The 16,290-nt window shown below is 39.3% G+C and overlaps 1 protein-coding gene across 1 annotated transcript; it reads right to left on the bottom strand.

The window, feature by feature from the left end:
- Positions 1 to 9,066: 9,066 nt before the first annotated feature.
- LOC144522972 (chymotrypsin-like elastase family member 3B) lies at positions 9,067 to 14,563 on the bottom strand. The gene is made up of 8 exons (XM_078258216.1): positions 14,521 to 14,563; positions 14,317 to 14,405; positions 13,659 to 13,756; positions 13,326 to 13,454; positions 12,893 to 13,029; positions 10,720 to 10,862; positions 9,914 to 10,066; positions 9,067 to 9,084 (listed from the first exon to the last, which is right to left on the bottom strand). The coding sequence occupies exons 1-8, from the start codon at positions 14,561 to 14,563 to the stop codon at positions 9,067 to 9,069; spliced, it is 810 nt and encodes a 269-aa protein (XP_078114342.1).
- Positions 14,564 to 16,290: the final 1,727 nt, after the last annotated feature.

The following is a 16,290-nucleotide window of genomic DNA, read 5'->3' as shown; positions in this document are numbered from 1 at the left end:
GCGCTCTGAGCGGGGAGAGGGACGCGTCACCTGGGCTACTTGTTGCTCTCTGCCAGGAGGATGGCTGCTTTTATAGCGCGGCACACACACACACACACACACACACACACACACACACACACACACACACACACACACACACACACACACACACACACACACACACACTACTCTCAGTTCAAAGGTACAGAGTACAAGCGGCTGTGAGGACATCTGTAGGATATGTGGTGGTAAAACCAGTGAGTTTATTTAAGGAATTATGAGAGGATGGCTGGAATTGATACACATTATATAGGCCTAGTGTTGCATAGGGAAAAGAAATCTGACACAAAGTACTTTATTTTCTCAACAATAACATATTGGTCGACTTAATTAGAGTTATAGCTAATTAAGAGCTAAACAAATACAACTCTCCTATATGTATAGTCTCAGCCACAGGTACAGCCAAAGGCACAGGTAGTTGGCCAGTGCATGATACTATAGTGAAGTCAAGGAAGCTGCCCCCTGGTGGTTGTAAATGTAACACTCAGCTGCATTTCATCTGATTTCTTTCTCAGTAGTGGGGTGTGGCAAGAAAAGTTTGCTGTGTCTTCATAGATTTTACAGGATATTTTAATGTTTAAAATGTTCTGTATTTTCTGTTTATATATTTTTTGTAAAATACTGGATACTTTAATCCAGAGATCTTCAACGTTTTTAGGCCAAGGACCCCTTAGCTGAAAGAGAGACAGAGTAGAGAGACCCCCAACTACATGTAGCCTACTGTATAAAATTAACTTGCATTAAACTGGGCCAGAGGGATGAAAATGAATGGCTGTGAATCCCAGGGGCGATTCTAGGATCAGACCTTTAGGGGGGCTCAGCCCCTAATGAGACGCGGCTACAGCTCCTTGCAAAAGTGTTTATCTTTGCTATTAGAACAATGTTAATGTATCTTTTCAGACATTTACATTTTTGAAAAAACAAACTTTCAAAAGATTACTTTTTAAACATAATGGACACTGGCTAAATCCCCCCGCCACGTTTTACAGTTTTTTTTTTTATGTAACTAAGTAACTTTTACTTAAAGTACATTTTAAATGAACTACTTATTACGTTTACTTGAGTCATTTTTTGATTTTTCAACATTTTTCAAAACAACTGCCCCGGAAAATAAGAAATTAAAAAATCCACTCCAAAAGATTCTTAGCACAATGCAAACTCTGAGCTGCCTGCTAAACCAAACAATGGATCTACAAATGAATATGATAAATTATTATTATTATTATTAAATACTTAGCAACACAGTTTTAAATACATCCAAATATTACTTTGTATGATCATATGAGAAAAACACGATGATGATAGAGAAGCGACGGCGAGCAGCTTTTTGTTAACATTCAACATGGCGGCCACCGAAGCGCAGCAACCCGTTGATGCCGCTGTCGCTGCTGGTTTAAAAGGCAAGTTTTCTCTGAAAATGGAACAGAAACTTTCCCTGGAATAATTCCTACAAAAGAAGGATGTGTTACTACTTTGCCTTACTACTGACCGGTTCTGCAAAGTACGTGTTGGTCTGATTGGTTGAAGGACTATCCCATTGCGTACAGAGTCATTTGAACTATGCCTGTTGATCCCGCCTCTTGTGCAGTAAAAAATACAGAGCAGACACCCCAGACTAATGTTCAATCTTCTAGACCACAATCTGCACTAACTGTATATTGACTATATTGACAATTTACTACATTTCAGCATTTATATAGTCTGTCTATTCTTGTATATTGTATTATTACTGATATTGACTCTTTACTACATTTCAGCATTCATATAATCTGTCTATTCTTGTATACTGTGTTATCACTGATCTTCATCACCACCTAGACCACACTTTGCACTAATTGTACATCGACTCTTTACTACATCTCAGCATTCATACAGATTGTCTATTCTTGTATACTGTGTTATTACTGATCTACATCACTACCTAGACCACACTTTGCACTAATTGTATATTGTCTCTTCTCTACATTCAGCATTTATATAGACTGATTACTGCTTACTGTGTTATTACTGATCTACATCACTTAATAGACCGCAACCTGCACTAACTGTATATTGACTCTTCACTACACTTTAGCATTTATCTAGACTGTCTATTCATATACATTGTGTTATAACTGATTTACTTCACTTACTAGACCACTAGTCTAGAGCAAAATCTGATTCTGGATTCAAATTTAAATGAATTCATAGCTTCTTTGATTTTGATGTTTTTATATGATATTTTTGTGTGCACATTCCGACCACTGCAAATAAAATACAGTTCACATTTGTAAAATGATACTACTTCACTTTTGGACAAACAGCTGTGAACATGGACAAGCAGCACCACGTTCAAAGTGCCTAAACCAACTGTGCATAAAAACCATAAAAACATATATATATGTTAAAGTATTAATTCCTAATTTATTTCATCAAATCTTTCTACTCTGAATCAATATAAAACACAATGTTTTTTAGTAGAGATGTTGCTGATATCGTTATAAATAAATGATATAAATCACCATGAAAATGTCATTATTTATTCAAATATTGTGCAACTGTATTTCAGCAGGAGTAATTATAGGTATATACGCTAATTATTTTTGCCGGTAAACAACATAAAGCCAGGTACAGTACATAGTTGATTAAATAACCAATGATAAGAAGTTACTGATAATTGTTTGTGCACGCACCCAGAGGCTCCTGTGCAGTTATGAGCAATAATATTATGTGTGATATCTACAGTATCTGATTGGTTCCAACAGGGGTTCTTGTTCTGGCCTTGACCTCTCCACAGCCCACACAGTAACATGACACAATCCGTGCACAAACCAAGTTCCATTTCAGATTCACAGTGTGGTGCACGGTGATGTATAAAGAAGCATCTTAAAGTGGCTTTATTTTACAACTCTCCTAGTTATTGATTGACTAACACTTTAGGTTTAATCCAATGTTTTTATTCTCAGAAGAGGATTGACTCTAACCTTTGGTATGGTCCTGTCATCGTCCCTCACTCCCTCCACCCACACACTTATCAAAATACTTTGTACTTATGCCTGCAACTATGTTGGATTTTTTTTCTTCTTCTTTTGAATGCCCAGAGTGACATTTATTTTATTTTATTTTTTTAGAAAAAACATTTGACATGTCTTTCTAATTTGACCTGTATGCTCAAAATCCCATTCACACATTCAAGAGGGTCTGGTGGTGGGGCACCTGGATAGCTCACGTGGTAGAGCTACAGTACAGTACAGAGGCTCAGTCCTCACCACAGCGGCTGCAGGTTCAATTCCGACCTGCAGCACTTTGCTGCATGTTGTTCCCCCTCTCTCTCCCCCCTCATGTCTAAGCTGTCCTATCGAATAAAGGCCTAAAATGGCAAAAAAATTATCTTAAAAAAAATAGAGGGTCTGGTGGTGCTAGTAGCCCACACAATGATTGCGAGAAACTGGCTAAAAAAAATCCCATCATGCATTCTACTTTATTCTCCTATGGCCCATTTACTCCATCTTAATGTTTTGTTTTCCTTCAGTTATGGTAGCAGAGTCAATGATTGCCTGCATGGCCACTGAGTTCATGCCACCTCTCTGCTATGCTGGCACAGTCCACAGAGAGTTTGGCCTGTTGTTTCTGCCGGGAGCCACCCTGTAGTACCATGCTGTGAGTAGGCTGAGCTGTAATCGATAAAGCCATAAAGATCATCTGTAAGAACTCGTCCAAACTAGTTGAGTCTCAGAGGGTAGTGAGGCTGAGCGGCTACAGTGTCAAGGTTTCAACCAAATTGACAGTGAATTTACACGTGATGGAAAGAAGGAATGCAACATAACGCCTGTAGTCTATTACTGCCAAGTTGTATCAGTGTCTTCTGAAATCTAATGTTTCTGTCTTGAGTCGACATAGCCGACAATATAAATAAATAATTTGAATAAATTATATAAATAAATACTCTCGGCTATAGTGCATCATTTCAAAATAAACTAAGATAAGATAAAATAAAATAGACTTTATTAATCCCATACTGGGGAAATTCCTGTGCTACAGCAGCTCAAAAGATTTTTTTTTTTACACACATCAGAATAACACAAATACACATTAAGTAGACATAGGAGAAAAAGTATACATAAAGTATAAGAAATAGAAAAAATAGAATTAGTTATAATAATAATAGTAATAAAACAAACATATTTACGCAATAAACACCCTTATATAAACAGACAGTATATAAACACAGATATACAGATGAGTAAGGTGCGGATGAATAGGAATGACATATTGCACAGTTGGAGGTAACTAGTATCTATGGCAGTTAGAGTACACATTGTACAAAATAAAACTCCATCCTAGTATGAATTCAATTCAACAACTTTATTAATCCCACAAGGGGCAATTAGTTAAGAGCATCTACAGACAACACACAAATACATAACAGCACACAAGCTTATACCCTAGAGAGTAGATACAAAATGATAAAAGGTTTTATCCATGTAAAAGTTGAATCGCAGAAGGGATAAAAGAATTAATGTGGCACTTAGTTTTAAAAGCAGGTAAAATATAACGACGTCTTGATGGCAACAGAGAAAATTCACTCGGAAGAACATGATCAGAAGATGACAAAATGCTCGTTGCTTTACGCAAGATTTGTTGATTACAAAGAGAATTTAAATCTCTTTGTTTCATACCAAGAATTTTAGAGGAGGGTTTCACTATAGACCCTTTGTACGTGACGTCATGCTCTACTCGCGCAAATTATGAACGCCATGACGGACGGCGGAAGAATTATGCTGTAGACGGACGGCAAGTCAAACACGTACGTGTTCGTGTTTGCTCATATAATAAAATGGTTGTTTCTTGTTGCGCGGTGGGCTTCTGTAGGCTTTGTGTTATGTCTGGTTTGAGTCATTGTGTTAACAAGGGGAGAACACACTTCTAAGGTTCCATTGATATTTAATGTATCACAAACTGGCCCATATTAAATCACTCTTAACGTAGAGCTAGCTAACTATTAGCCACGTAATGCTAGCGTGTTAGCCTGCCTAAACCGCTTCTATTTAGTTAGGTTAGTTAAGTTTAATTATATTAAAGTGATAACAACAACGTACCACACAGACTCCGTTTGTCTTCGTATTTGAATGGTGCACAACTTCCCTTCAGTTTCACTTCATGTGGCTCTTTTGGGAGTTTGTCTTTGCTGCTGGCTGCAGACTTGGCATGGAGCTCAACAGGAGATTGCTAGCTAACGTTAGCTTCCAAGATAACTTGTGTTATTTATACCTGAAGTCAGCTGTGGAAATACACTAGCCTGCTCAGAGACTTTTAATACGAAGGCTGTCTTTAATACGAAGGGAAATTCAAATGTCAGTACAAGTTATTCACACACTCGACCGATAACGGCACGACAACTTATTGTTCAATAGAAGAAGCCATAAAGAAGAAAATAGTATTATTATTACAGTTTATTTAGTGTTATGTATTTTAAACTGATTGAAACTAATGAAACTTTCCGCTCGTCTACTACACATAGAAAGTAAAATGCTACTACACTGTTTAGCTTGTGCTTCCGCTGATTCTGCCATCCGTCATGGCGTCGTCACGTGTATGTTGTTTACTAACTTGAGTAGTTATGTTGACGTAATGATCTTTTAGTTTCTTTGATAGAGAGAGACTGATGTATGACAGATTATGCCATATTTGCATCACTTCAATTCAATTCAATGAACTTTATTTATCCAAACTTCATTTGTGCAGAATATCAGTCAGTGTACAGTTCCCATAACCAGCAACACAACCCAGTATACGTTTCACACAGTCACACAGTCAGCGTGTACAGTTCACATTCCCAGCAACACAACACAGTATACCACTCGAATCACATTCACACCCCCGGCGGAATTTCCGGCGGCACCGGAACAATCCCGTAAATGAAACGTTGTCAATATAGACTAACCCCTCAGTCACATTAGCTACAAGAGACAGCGACAAAGCGGTAGGCTGCCATTCATTTTCAATGGGAGTGGCCGTTTGCCAGCGACAAGCGATGAGCTTGTCGCTGGCCACGAGCAAGGCGGGGCCAAAATAGACAAGAAGTCTATTTTATGCAAATGCTGAGCGATGCGACAAAGCGACTGCCAATCGGTGTGAAGGCAGCGTGAGGGCAGTGTGACGTATGTACGTTGGTTGCTCGAGTCGAAGAAAATCATTCAAGATGGCGGAAACGCTTCAGGACATCGTATTTCTGTATTTATCTGATATGTTTGGCATTTTATCTCATATACTTTGTTACCCCTATTGAGAAATAAAAACTTTTAAATCCAAAAACATCATTCTTGTGACTTGACAATACCTCTGAAGTGACTTGTAAGACCTCTTGCACATAAGCACCCACGTGCACCAGACTGCCAGTAGGCTCCATTCATTTAAAATCAAACATTGCAGTTGGTGCTAAGTGGAGCGTCTGTCATAGTGTGATTGGTTATGTTGCTGTCAGTCCCATGCTGATGGCGGTTATGTGTCAGTTAAACTTCTCCAATCATATCTGTATCTGTGAGAAGTGGCGCTGTCCTGAGTTGAAAGTCCAACATGTGACTTTCAACATTTCTTTGACATTTAACGCTTCTTTTCACTACCATGTATAACCACCACCAACACCAACTTATTACTAGTTTTACACTTAATCTTTGGAATTCATGGTCAATAAACCTCATTTATAGGAAATTATACTTAATACTTGAGTTAAAAAAGCAGAAATTATGAATTATTTAGACTACTATTAAAGGAAAAATATTCACAGACTGGTATATGTCAACGTTCAGTTGAGATGCTGTTTTGAAACATTTAATTATTTTTTTTCAAATGCAAAAAAATTGAATAAAACACCCAAAATTAAATGAGAGTAGAGATTTATGCTTCTGTTTAAAACTAATTCAAGAGGAATAGCTTTTTGATGAAGTTACATGTCATATTTAAGAGTGTGTGTCTGTCTTCTTTTCTGCCCACAGGATGGAGCTGCTGTGATGCTGTCAGCACTACGCAGGCTCCCACATCTACCAGCAGATGGGGATACATGTCCAAAGGTTTGTGTTCATGTCATGGTTTGAAGCAGAACCTCACTCATCAGTGTAGTCTTACTCTATTTCAATAATATAGAGTACAAGCTCTAGATACTTATTCATTTAAACATTACATTGAAGTAATGGATCAATAATTATAATCCAATAATAAAATATGGGCCATTCTGCATGAGTGTATTTTGATGTCAATACTAGCATTAGGCCTGGGTTAAAATAATCAATTCTACAATTAAAAGCAATCTTTGTTTGAGTGATCTGATATTGATAAAATCCCAAAATTGATCTTTTAATATACAGTATATCTTCTCACCGTCTCTTTTTTTTTTTAAAGATTATTTTTGAGCAGTTTTAGGCCTTTATTTTTGACAGGACAGCTTTGACTTGAAAAGGGAGAGAGAGAGGGGGATGACATGCAGCAAAGGGCCGCAGGTCGGAACCGAACCCGCGGCCGCTGCATCAAGGACTGAGCCTCTGTATATGGGCACACGCTCTACCAGGTGAGCTACCCAGGCACCCAAGGATATATCTTTTATGTTAGTCCTTTTGTTTTTTTTAAGATTATTTCTTTGGCTTTTATTGCCTTTATTCAAAGGACAGCTTAAGTCAGGAAAATGGGAGAGAGAGTTAAAGAGTCTAAAGTTGTGAGCTTATTTACTGTATGTACCCTTGTACAGTATATTATCACATTCTATCATGCTAAAAATAGCACAGTCTGTTTTCACAAACTGGATGTATATTTGTCAAAAGTGGCTCAAAGTGCTCCCGTTATGTGATGCAGCAGACGGCTGAGGTCGTGCATCACGGTAACCTACTGCTGCTGTTCATCTGATGGGAGATGGCTCAGCTCCACCTGGTGCATCATCAGACCAGCGCGGACACCTGGCCGACCTTGGTGATGATTGATAGGAAATACTGATTCATAAGTCCTCCACCCACACACACAACACACACACACACACACACACACACACACACACACACACACACACACACACACACACACGCGCACATACGCAGCCATTCCTCATTCTTCTTATCACACAACAATGCATTTTTACAGAGATGAATCTTTCTACACTTTTGTCAACAATTGCTGATTTTGTTTGATTTTAGCTGCTGCTGTGCTTTGTAATAAACAATTATGGTTGCTTTTTTGTTTTAACATACACGTGATGCAAATTAGGCACTTACTGTAACCAGGGGTGTCAAACTCTATCTAGGGCCACACTGGAAAATGAGAAGCGCATCAATGTATGGTTTATTTACATGCTTTTAATCGAAAAAGTAAATTATTTTTGACTATATTATTGCATGTCCCATAGTCTTTTAGCATACAATTTGGCCCACATGAATCCCTAAAAAAAGTCAGTAAAAACATTCCTTAGCTATCATAGAATTTAGCAAGTCAAGCAAAACAATCATTGTGATTTTCTTTTTGGATTCTGACATTATTAAAAGGCTACCAAACTGCCGACTCACAACAACCTGTGTCACAGGCCCGAATATGCAAACTCTCTGATTGTGTGGTCATTTCTGAGTCTCAAAGTCAGCGAACCTGCCAAATTCTGCTTTGAGTGTTGCGGAATTGCAGTTTGAAAAACAGTTTCCCATCTTTTTGGTTTGGTGCAGAACTAGGCGGGCCAACATTTATTGTGAACCTAAATTGATACGTGGGCCAAATCGAAATTGGCGAGGGGCCTGACTTTGCCCGCGGGCCTCGAATTTCACATGTGCACTAAACGATTATATGACATCGATTTAAAAAAAGGTCCAATAATTTACAACCAGAGGTGTCCTGATAAAAGACAGGAATGTTTATTGAACAGTAAGAAAAGGATTTAAATGCATTGTATCTTCCTATATTCTAATGTTTTTCAGTAATTACAGACATATTGTTCTGAGTGAGAAAACAGAGAAAATATTGGCTATTGACTTGGGAGCTCATTATTGATCAACTGGTGTCCAGTCCAGTATATCTTCAGTACCGCAGCATGACCTGAAGAGAAAACATAACTTATTGATCTATGAAATGTTCAGTGACATGTCTGTGTCTCTATGGACAGACCCATGCACATGTGAGCTGTGACTGTAGATCAGAGATCTTCAACAGGGGGTCAGGGACCCTTATGGGGGTCCTCACAGTTACTTTAGGGGGGCCCAAAGTTATTGTTCAATCATTTAAAACAAGTTTCAAAGGTAATATGTCTGAAAATATATATAAACATGGGTCCAACATATTATTAGCAAAGATAAATTGGCCTATTGTTAATTTTTAACATTGATGACTGGCTTATTGGCCTGTAGGTAAGGTAGCCACTAAGGTAGCCATACAGTTAAGCTTAAGGATTCACTGTGCTACATATTCATTTATTCATATGGATCTGTCATTTTATCATCCTGTTTATGATGTATGTGTATGTTGTGTGTGATGTCTTTAAGCTACTGGGACCTTGAATTTCCCCTTGGGGATCAATAAAGTATCTATCTATCTATCTATCTATCTATCTATCTATCTATCTATCTATCTATCTATCTATCTATCTATCTATCTATCTATCTATGTTTAACATTAAAACACGATGTATAAATATATGAATATGTCAATAATAATTATTGTAATACCTTAGTATTGTATGTACCATCAAATGGTATGTGTAAAGGCTTTAGGTCGCCCTACACGTTATTGGAGGCCCAGTTTACTCAATTTCATACAATATGTGTTGGGGGTCCATGCTCCGTCTCTCTTTCAGCTAAGGGGTCCTTGGCCTAAAAAACACTGAAGACCCCTGCTGTAGATCAAATAGAACAAGTATGGATTAACTTACGTCGCTGAGCCACTCAGTGAAGGCAGAGATGCGGGTGAAGACGGTGGGTTTCTTCACTTCATTGCACACACGAGAGGAAACGAAGCTGGTTACACCCTGGACGTACCACCTCCCATCCTGACCCAAACAGTTGAGAGGACCGCCAGAGTCTCCCTGAGAGAGGAACGGGAACACAGTCACAGTGGAAAGTAACAGACCTTGTTCACAGCAGGTGATAATTAATACAGTGACTCCCAACCAGGGGTACGTGTACTTCTGTTGTTGCCAGAGAGTACTTGGAAAAATTGTGGAGCAGGTCAGCTAATTGATGAATGAATACATGATTTGAATAAAAGAATATATCAGCTGTAACACCTGGACATTGAAGATGTATAAAAGTGCTTAAAAAACTAGCAAGCAAGCACGGAAGTTTAAACAGGTTGCTAAAAGTAATACATAAACAGTGATGATAAGATAAAAGTAATGAATACATGGTAGAAATAAATAGCTAAAACTATTGACTAAACAGTTCAAATGATTCGCTAAAAAGTAATGAAAAAATGGTTGAAACTTTCAGCTTCATTATTGCCCAAAACAACCTTAATATTGACAGTTCAGTTGTATGAAAAGCTTAACAAAATGTACTTATATACTGTATATATAATGAATAGTGTTATACATTTGGAACATACATTGGGAATTGATAAAGAGGAACGTGAGTTCATCTGAAAGGGCTGTGGGGGGACCTCTGACTAAAAAGGTTGGGAACCACTGCTTTAACACACTTTTGATAACAACAACAAGTGGCTTTTCTGTTGTTGCCTCACATTGCATCCAGACACGATGTCTCCTCCTGCACAGATCATGGTGCTCTTGACGTTGATGCCCCACCAGTCGCTGCGGCTGCACACACTGTGCTCCACCACAGGCAGCAAAGCCTGCTGCAGCCTGTCAGGCATGGGGCCATGGGCTGAGACAAACACACATACACACACACACACACACACACACACACACACACACACACACACACACACACACACACACACACACACACACACACAAAGGAGAGACATGCTCAGCAACACATAAATACACAAGGCAGAGAGCAGTGTTGGAAAACAGACTTCAAAACTGTAAACAGTCATTACACATTGCTCATTTAAAAAAACAAAACTTTAAATTTACTCAGCAGCAAAAGTAATTACTTTTATTACACACACACACACACACACACACACACACACACACACACACACAATGTAGAAACATACATGCTAGCTAAAGTTAGCCTTGGTGAGTAACTTACGCTAGCTCTCCACTTGTCCCGACCAGACCAAGTTGATGCCATCTTATCAACATCTTTTTTTAGATTGGCATAGCCATTGAGGTAAACATTAGTTTCGTAACCGTGATGTGTAAAACCCCCCCCCCCAAAAAACATAAGGTAGTTTAAAAAAAAAACCCACCATTTTCCCTAACTAAATACTTATCTATATCTATCTGGAAGAAAAAAAGGCCGTCTGCTGAATCCTAAAAAATAATAACAGGCTATATTACTGTAACCCATTTCCCAACCTGTGCCTCTGTTTCCGACTCAAAACAAAGATGGCAGCCCGCCGACTACGTTCATAAAGCCTACTGCACACCGAGCCGATTATCGGCCGTTGGACAGTCTGGCGAGGTCAGTGACTCAAGTCTGTTCGGTGTGTTCCGTGCCGTCGTCCGTCCGAGGGGCTTTCAGCCTTCATTTTGGCCGATTTGACATGTATAATAAGCGGGGCGGCCACTGCCGGCAGTCAGACTCAAATGACCCATCTGATTGGTAGAGTGCTAACCCGGAAACGGGGAGCTGGATGAGCGTGACTAGTCTCTCAAAATCTGACAAAAATCTTTTAAACTGACCTTTGTTGATCTGAAATGAAGACAGATTCAGCAACTGCATGACCTATTTCTCGCTAAAAATGTTTCCAGAAACACGTTTCGGTGAACTATTTCAGTACAATATGAGATCGTATTCTGAACAAGCCGCCATGACAGTCTGTCTTTGAATTTCCGGAGAAAACAGACCCACGTGAAGCATTCGTCCAATTTCTTATTTTTGGGCGACAATCCAGATTAGCGCCGCCTGCTGTTATGGAGACGTATTACGTCTCGTCTCTTCGGTGTGTTCTGAGGAACTTTTTTTGACCAATTCGGGGAGAATGATCAGTCCAACTGCCTTTTCTGCCGAGGGTCGGCCGTCTGGTCTGTGTGTCTGGGCCTTTAAGAAGGAAACAAAGTTGCAACTTGGGAACTTACTACTTAGTCTTTTTTATCATTCAGCGGACGGACTATATTTTTCACCCAGGTGATCAGAAGAGTCTTTGAGGATTCTGGAAATAGCCCCAGAACAACGGTAAGTGTTTTTAAACAACGTTTTGGGTTTTTCAAAAATTCTCGGTTAATTATCTTTTAGAACTGATGGATTATACTCAGATTCTAGTCAGAACTTCCCGACCTCAAATCGAATCTTGTGGGTGGGGCTAAGTTCGGCTGGCATCCAGGCTAGCTGGATACCATATAGTATGCTAATACATGTATTTCCAGTTTATGCAACTTCATACCTCTATTACCCCACTACATAGGCAAATACTGCACAGTTACTCTACATGTGTCTGAAAGCCCTAGTTACTTTATATATTACAAGTTTAATACCTTTCCTGTCCAGTGAAAACCATGTATTTTCAAATTTGGTGATTTTTCTGATAAACTGAAAGGTTTCCTGTTCCTTTGTGGGTTAAGAAATTATTGGATTCGCTGGAAAATGCATTGTAATGCATTGTCAGAGACTGCAGATGGTTTATGTCAACCAATGCTCACAATAAAGTTACAACTGAGTTCTAGGCAACATTTTCGCCTGTCTGAGCCTGAAGCACCCATTACTTTTTTAGCCAAATGAAACCCTGCAGTGACCTGCAGCCATCAGTGCAAAGGCAGGATGACAGGTGAGGACATTACTGTAAAGGTTGCCCCAGCCGGAGATGTAACATGGTGTCCCGTGGGTGGGTATCTCTCCAGCCTCTGGAAGACAAGCCACGCCAACGCTGTCACTCATGATGGGGCTCTTATCCAGTTTCAGCAGTGCAAGATCGTTGCTGTGAGAAAAAACACTGTTATATGTACATTTTCACTGACTGAGTGGAACATACACTTTAAGCAAGCTTAGATCTTTCAGAGACTGTTTTTATGGTCTTTATTGATAGCATGAATTCATTGACTCCCTTTCAGTATATTGTACTGTATATGGGTAAATTGGTTACATTACTCCATTTACTTAATACTGTAGGTTCTTCTGCTTACTTATTTTGTGTGTATTAAGGCTTCCACTGGTGATACAAAAACAAGGGAATTCATTGATTTGCAGTCAAGAATTTTAATATAATAAACTCACCCAGCAGCCACAAAGTCAATGTCCCAGTTGGGGTGGACAATGATGCGCAAAACATCTCTGATCTGTTCCGTGCCCTCCTCCTGGCTCATGTCGTGCTCCCCCAGGACCACACGGTACACATCCCCTGGCCTGTAAGACATCTCATTTCAGATTACATTTCCCTGTGTTATATGCCTCATATTTCTACTCAATTCTCTAGATCTCATTTGTATCACACTATATTCCAACATTGGTTCTGTGTGCTTGCTTCAATAAATCCTTGACGTCTGTCTTAGGCTCTCACGTGTTATCCCTTGAGTCACACAGTAGGTATCTTGTCTTATTGTTAGTCACCAGATGCAGTGTCCAGCCGTCAGCACCCAGCGAGGTCCAATCAGAGTCCCTCCGCATGTGTGATGGAAACGGCTGCCGTGCTTCACCTGCAGGGAGATCTGCAAAAAAAAACATGATTAATAAGATCTGGGAAATATATCAACATTATCATGATATTGTGATACAAGATTAGATATTGTCTTAGATTTTGGATATCTTAATATGGCCACATAACAGTAAAATGATGTAACTTTCTGAACTTACTTCCTACCTTACTGATACTCTTACTAACTACCTTACTGTTCTGGCTGTTCTATTATTTGTTTTTACCCGCCTAGTCATTATATCCATGGTCCTGATAATACAAAATATGTGTCAAACTATTGTGGTGCTGCAGTGACGTCCCAGCCAAATCAAACCTACAGACTAAAGAAAAACATATTTTCAAAAATCACACTATAATCATTTAAAAAAAAGTGTTTTTAATATGAATCGATGAACATGAGAATAATGATACAAAAATCATCCATACCTCCAATATTGTGAACCATATCGCAAAATCAGTCAAAATAATCAAAAACAATTATATATTTCCCTCATATTGTGCAGCCCTGCTATTTGGTCAAAAACATTGTGATACTGTTTAAGTAGTGAATTGAAAACATTGGGCTTACAGTACCTGCCAAGGCCAGCTATGGGGGCGGGCGTCCTCTCCATTCACCACCCTGTTGGTATCAGGCTTGACAGCAGGTGTACCACATCCAAAAACTACAAACACATAACATTGAATTCTGTAACTGAGAATTTAGGGCTTAATCTATCCACATTTTGTACTTTACCAACTTTTTTTGTTTGACTTCTCTAGCTAAGCCATGCTACTCACCATATGCTACCTGGAGCAGCAGGAGGGCCAGTGTCTGCATCATGGTGTCAGTCTGTAGCTATACACACACACTCTCTCAGCTCAGATCAGCTCTCTTATACCTTCTCCGATTCTGTCAACCCAAGCACAGATTACATTGAACCTGTGGAAAAATGTTATCAGCGTCTACGGCCGATTGTGGCTGGGAAAAACATCTTGTTCAACAGATGGTCTGCCATGCATGCATGCATGCAAAAAAGGAGATTGTCAATGTACATGTGCTAACATACTTGTGCTGTGTCTGTACAGATAATTTCCCAGTGCACCATTTTGCAATAGAATAGAAAAAAAAGAAGTGAATAGAATATATAGCCTAGGTAAAATGTTAAACTAAGGATTCAGGAAGTTTTTTTTGACATTTTTTTGAAAATGAACTAGTGGTGGATAAAGTATACAGATTTACAAATGTAAAAATACTCTGTTACCTTTAAAAGTTTTGCATTCAAACACACACACACACACACACACACACACACACACACACACACACACACACACACACACACACACACACACACACACACACACTTATACTTAAGTGAATGTACATAGCTGCTTTTCACCACCATACATAACTATAATATCTTTGCACTGAGGGAAAGTATTACATGTTGTCTGCTTGACCATACCGTATACTGCTGGAAATAATACTGCATCACTCTGAAGCACAGGTGTACATTTGCCGGTGAATTTAATGCCACAGTTGCACATTTACATTACACTGTTTGTCACACAGTAACAGGAAGGGATGCATTTTACATTAATTGCAGGCAGCATTCCGTAGTTAGCATTTGTGAAGCGAAGAACACACCTTCATGAATGTAAACCGCAAGGAGAAAGACCTCACATTACTGCTGACACTACACAGTGATCTCTGGGAAGGGTTGTGTAAACACAGCAATAGCAGCTAATCACAGATTGGTGCTTAACCCTTGTGTTGTTTTCCCGTCGACCGTGCAACTTCTTGTTTTTCTGGGTCAAAATTGAAACGTTTTGGTTGTGTTTATGTCACTGTTTCGGATGTTTTTGTAAAAACTTTCCTGCGCCTTTTGACGTTTTTGTGGGTTTCCCCCCCCCACGTGGGCTGATCATTTATTTTACTTGTGAAGAGCGTTGTGTGGAACAATCCGCGTTATTTTTCTGAAAATTTGGTTGAAAGAAACCCACTTTTCTGATAAAGAATTTCGTTTTAAATGGATCAAATTTGACCTGAGGACAACACGAGGTTTAATCAATATAGCTACATGAAAAACATGCAGTTGAACATAAAAAAGAAATCCAGCCTGAACACACAGAACAACCTGTTCCTGGGGTTTGTGAAAATGCGAGTAGCTGAGGTAGCAATTCAGAGTGAGTGAAGAAGAAAACCAGAGAGCGAGAGGCGAGGAAGGCAGAGAAACTGAGACGGGGGGTTTAGCGTCGTCAGCTGTCATGGTGCTCAGTGTACTGCGAGAAATACATTTTCTTCCTGCGACCACAGAACTGGATAGCTTTGGGTTACCTTCAAGAGAAACAGTCCTGTAACAACTTTCTCTCCTTTAATAACATGTTATACGTTGACGAAGGGGCCCACGCTCCTGCCAAACCTGGAGCCAATTCTTCACGCCTCGCTCAGACAGTATCCTTTCCTCCTGAGGGAAACTAATAGCACTCTCTGGAGAGGACAGCGTGCGTCTATAAATTTCCTCTTTTAGGAAGCAAATCAAATCAATAGTGCCTTAGCTAAGAGGC

Source organism: Sander vitreus, chromosome 9 (assembly GCF_031162955.1).
Source record: "Sander vitreus isolate 19-12246 chromosome 9, sanVit1, whole genome shotgun sequence".
Classification (NCBI taxonomy): domain Eukaryota; kingdom Metazoa; phylum Chordata; class Actinopteri; order Perciformes; family Percidae; genus Sander; species Sander vitreus.
This window is presented reverse-complemented; position numbering and strand designations above follow the sequence as displayed.

Coding starts and splice junctions, on each gene's coding strand:
- LOC144522972 (XM_078258216.1), bottom strand. CDS start 14,563: ATGATGCAGACACTGGCCCTCCTGCTGCTCCAGGTAGCATATG. Junction 14,406..14,520: donor GCTGCTCCAGGTAGCATATG/GTGAGTAGCATG, acceptor ATGTGTTTGTAG/TTTTTGGATGTGGTACACCT. Junction 13,030..13,325: donor ATTGACTTTGTGGCTGCTGG/GTGAGTTTATTA, acceptor TTTTTCTCACAG/CAACGATCTTGCACTGCTGA.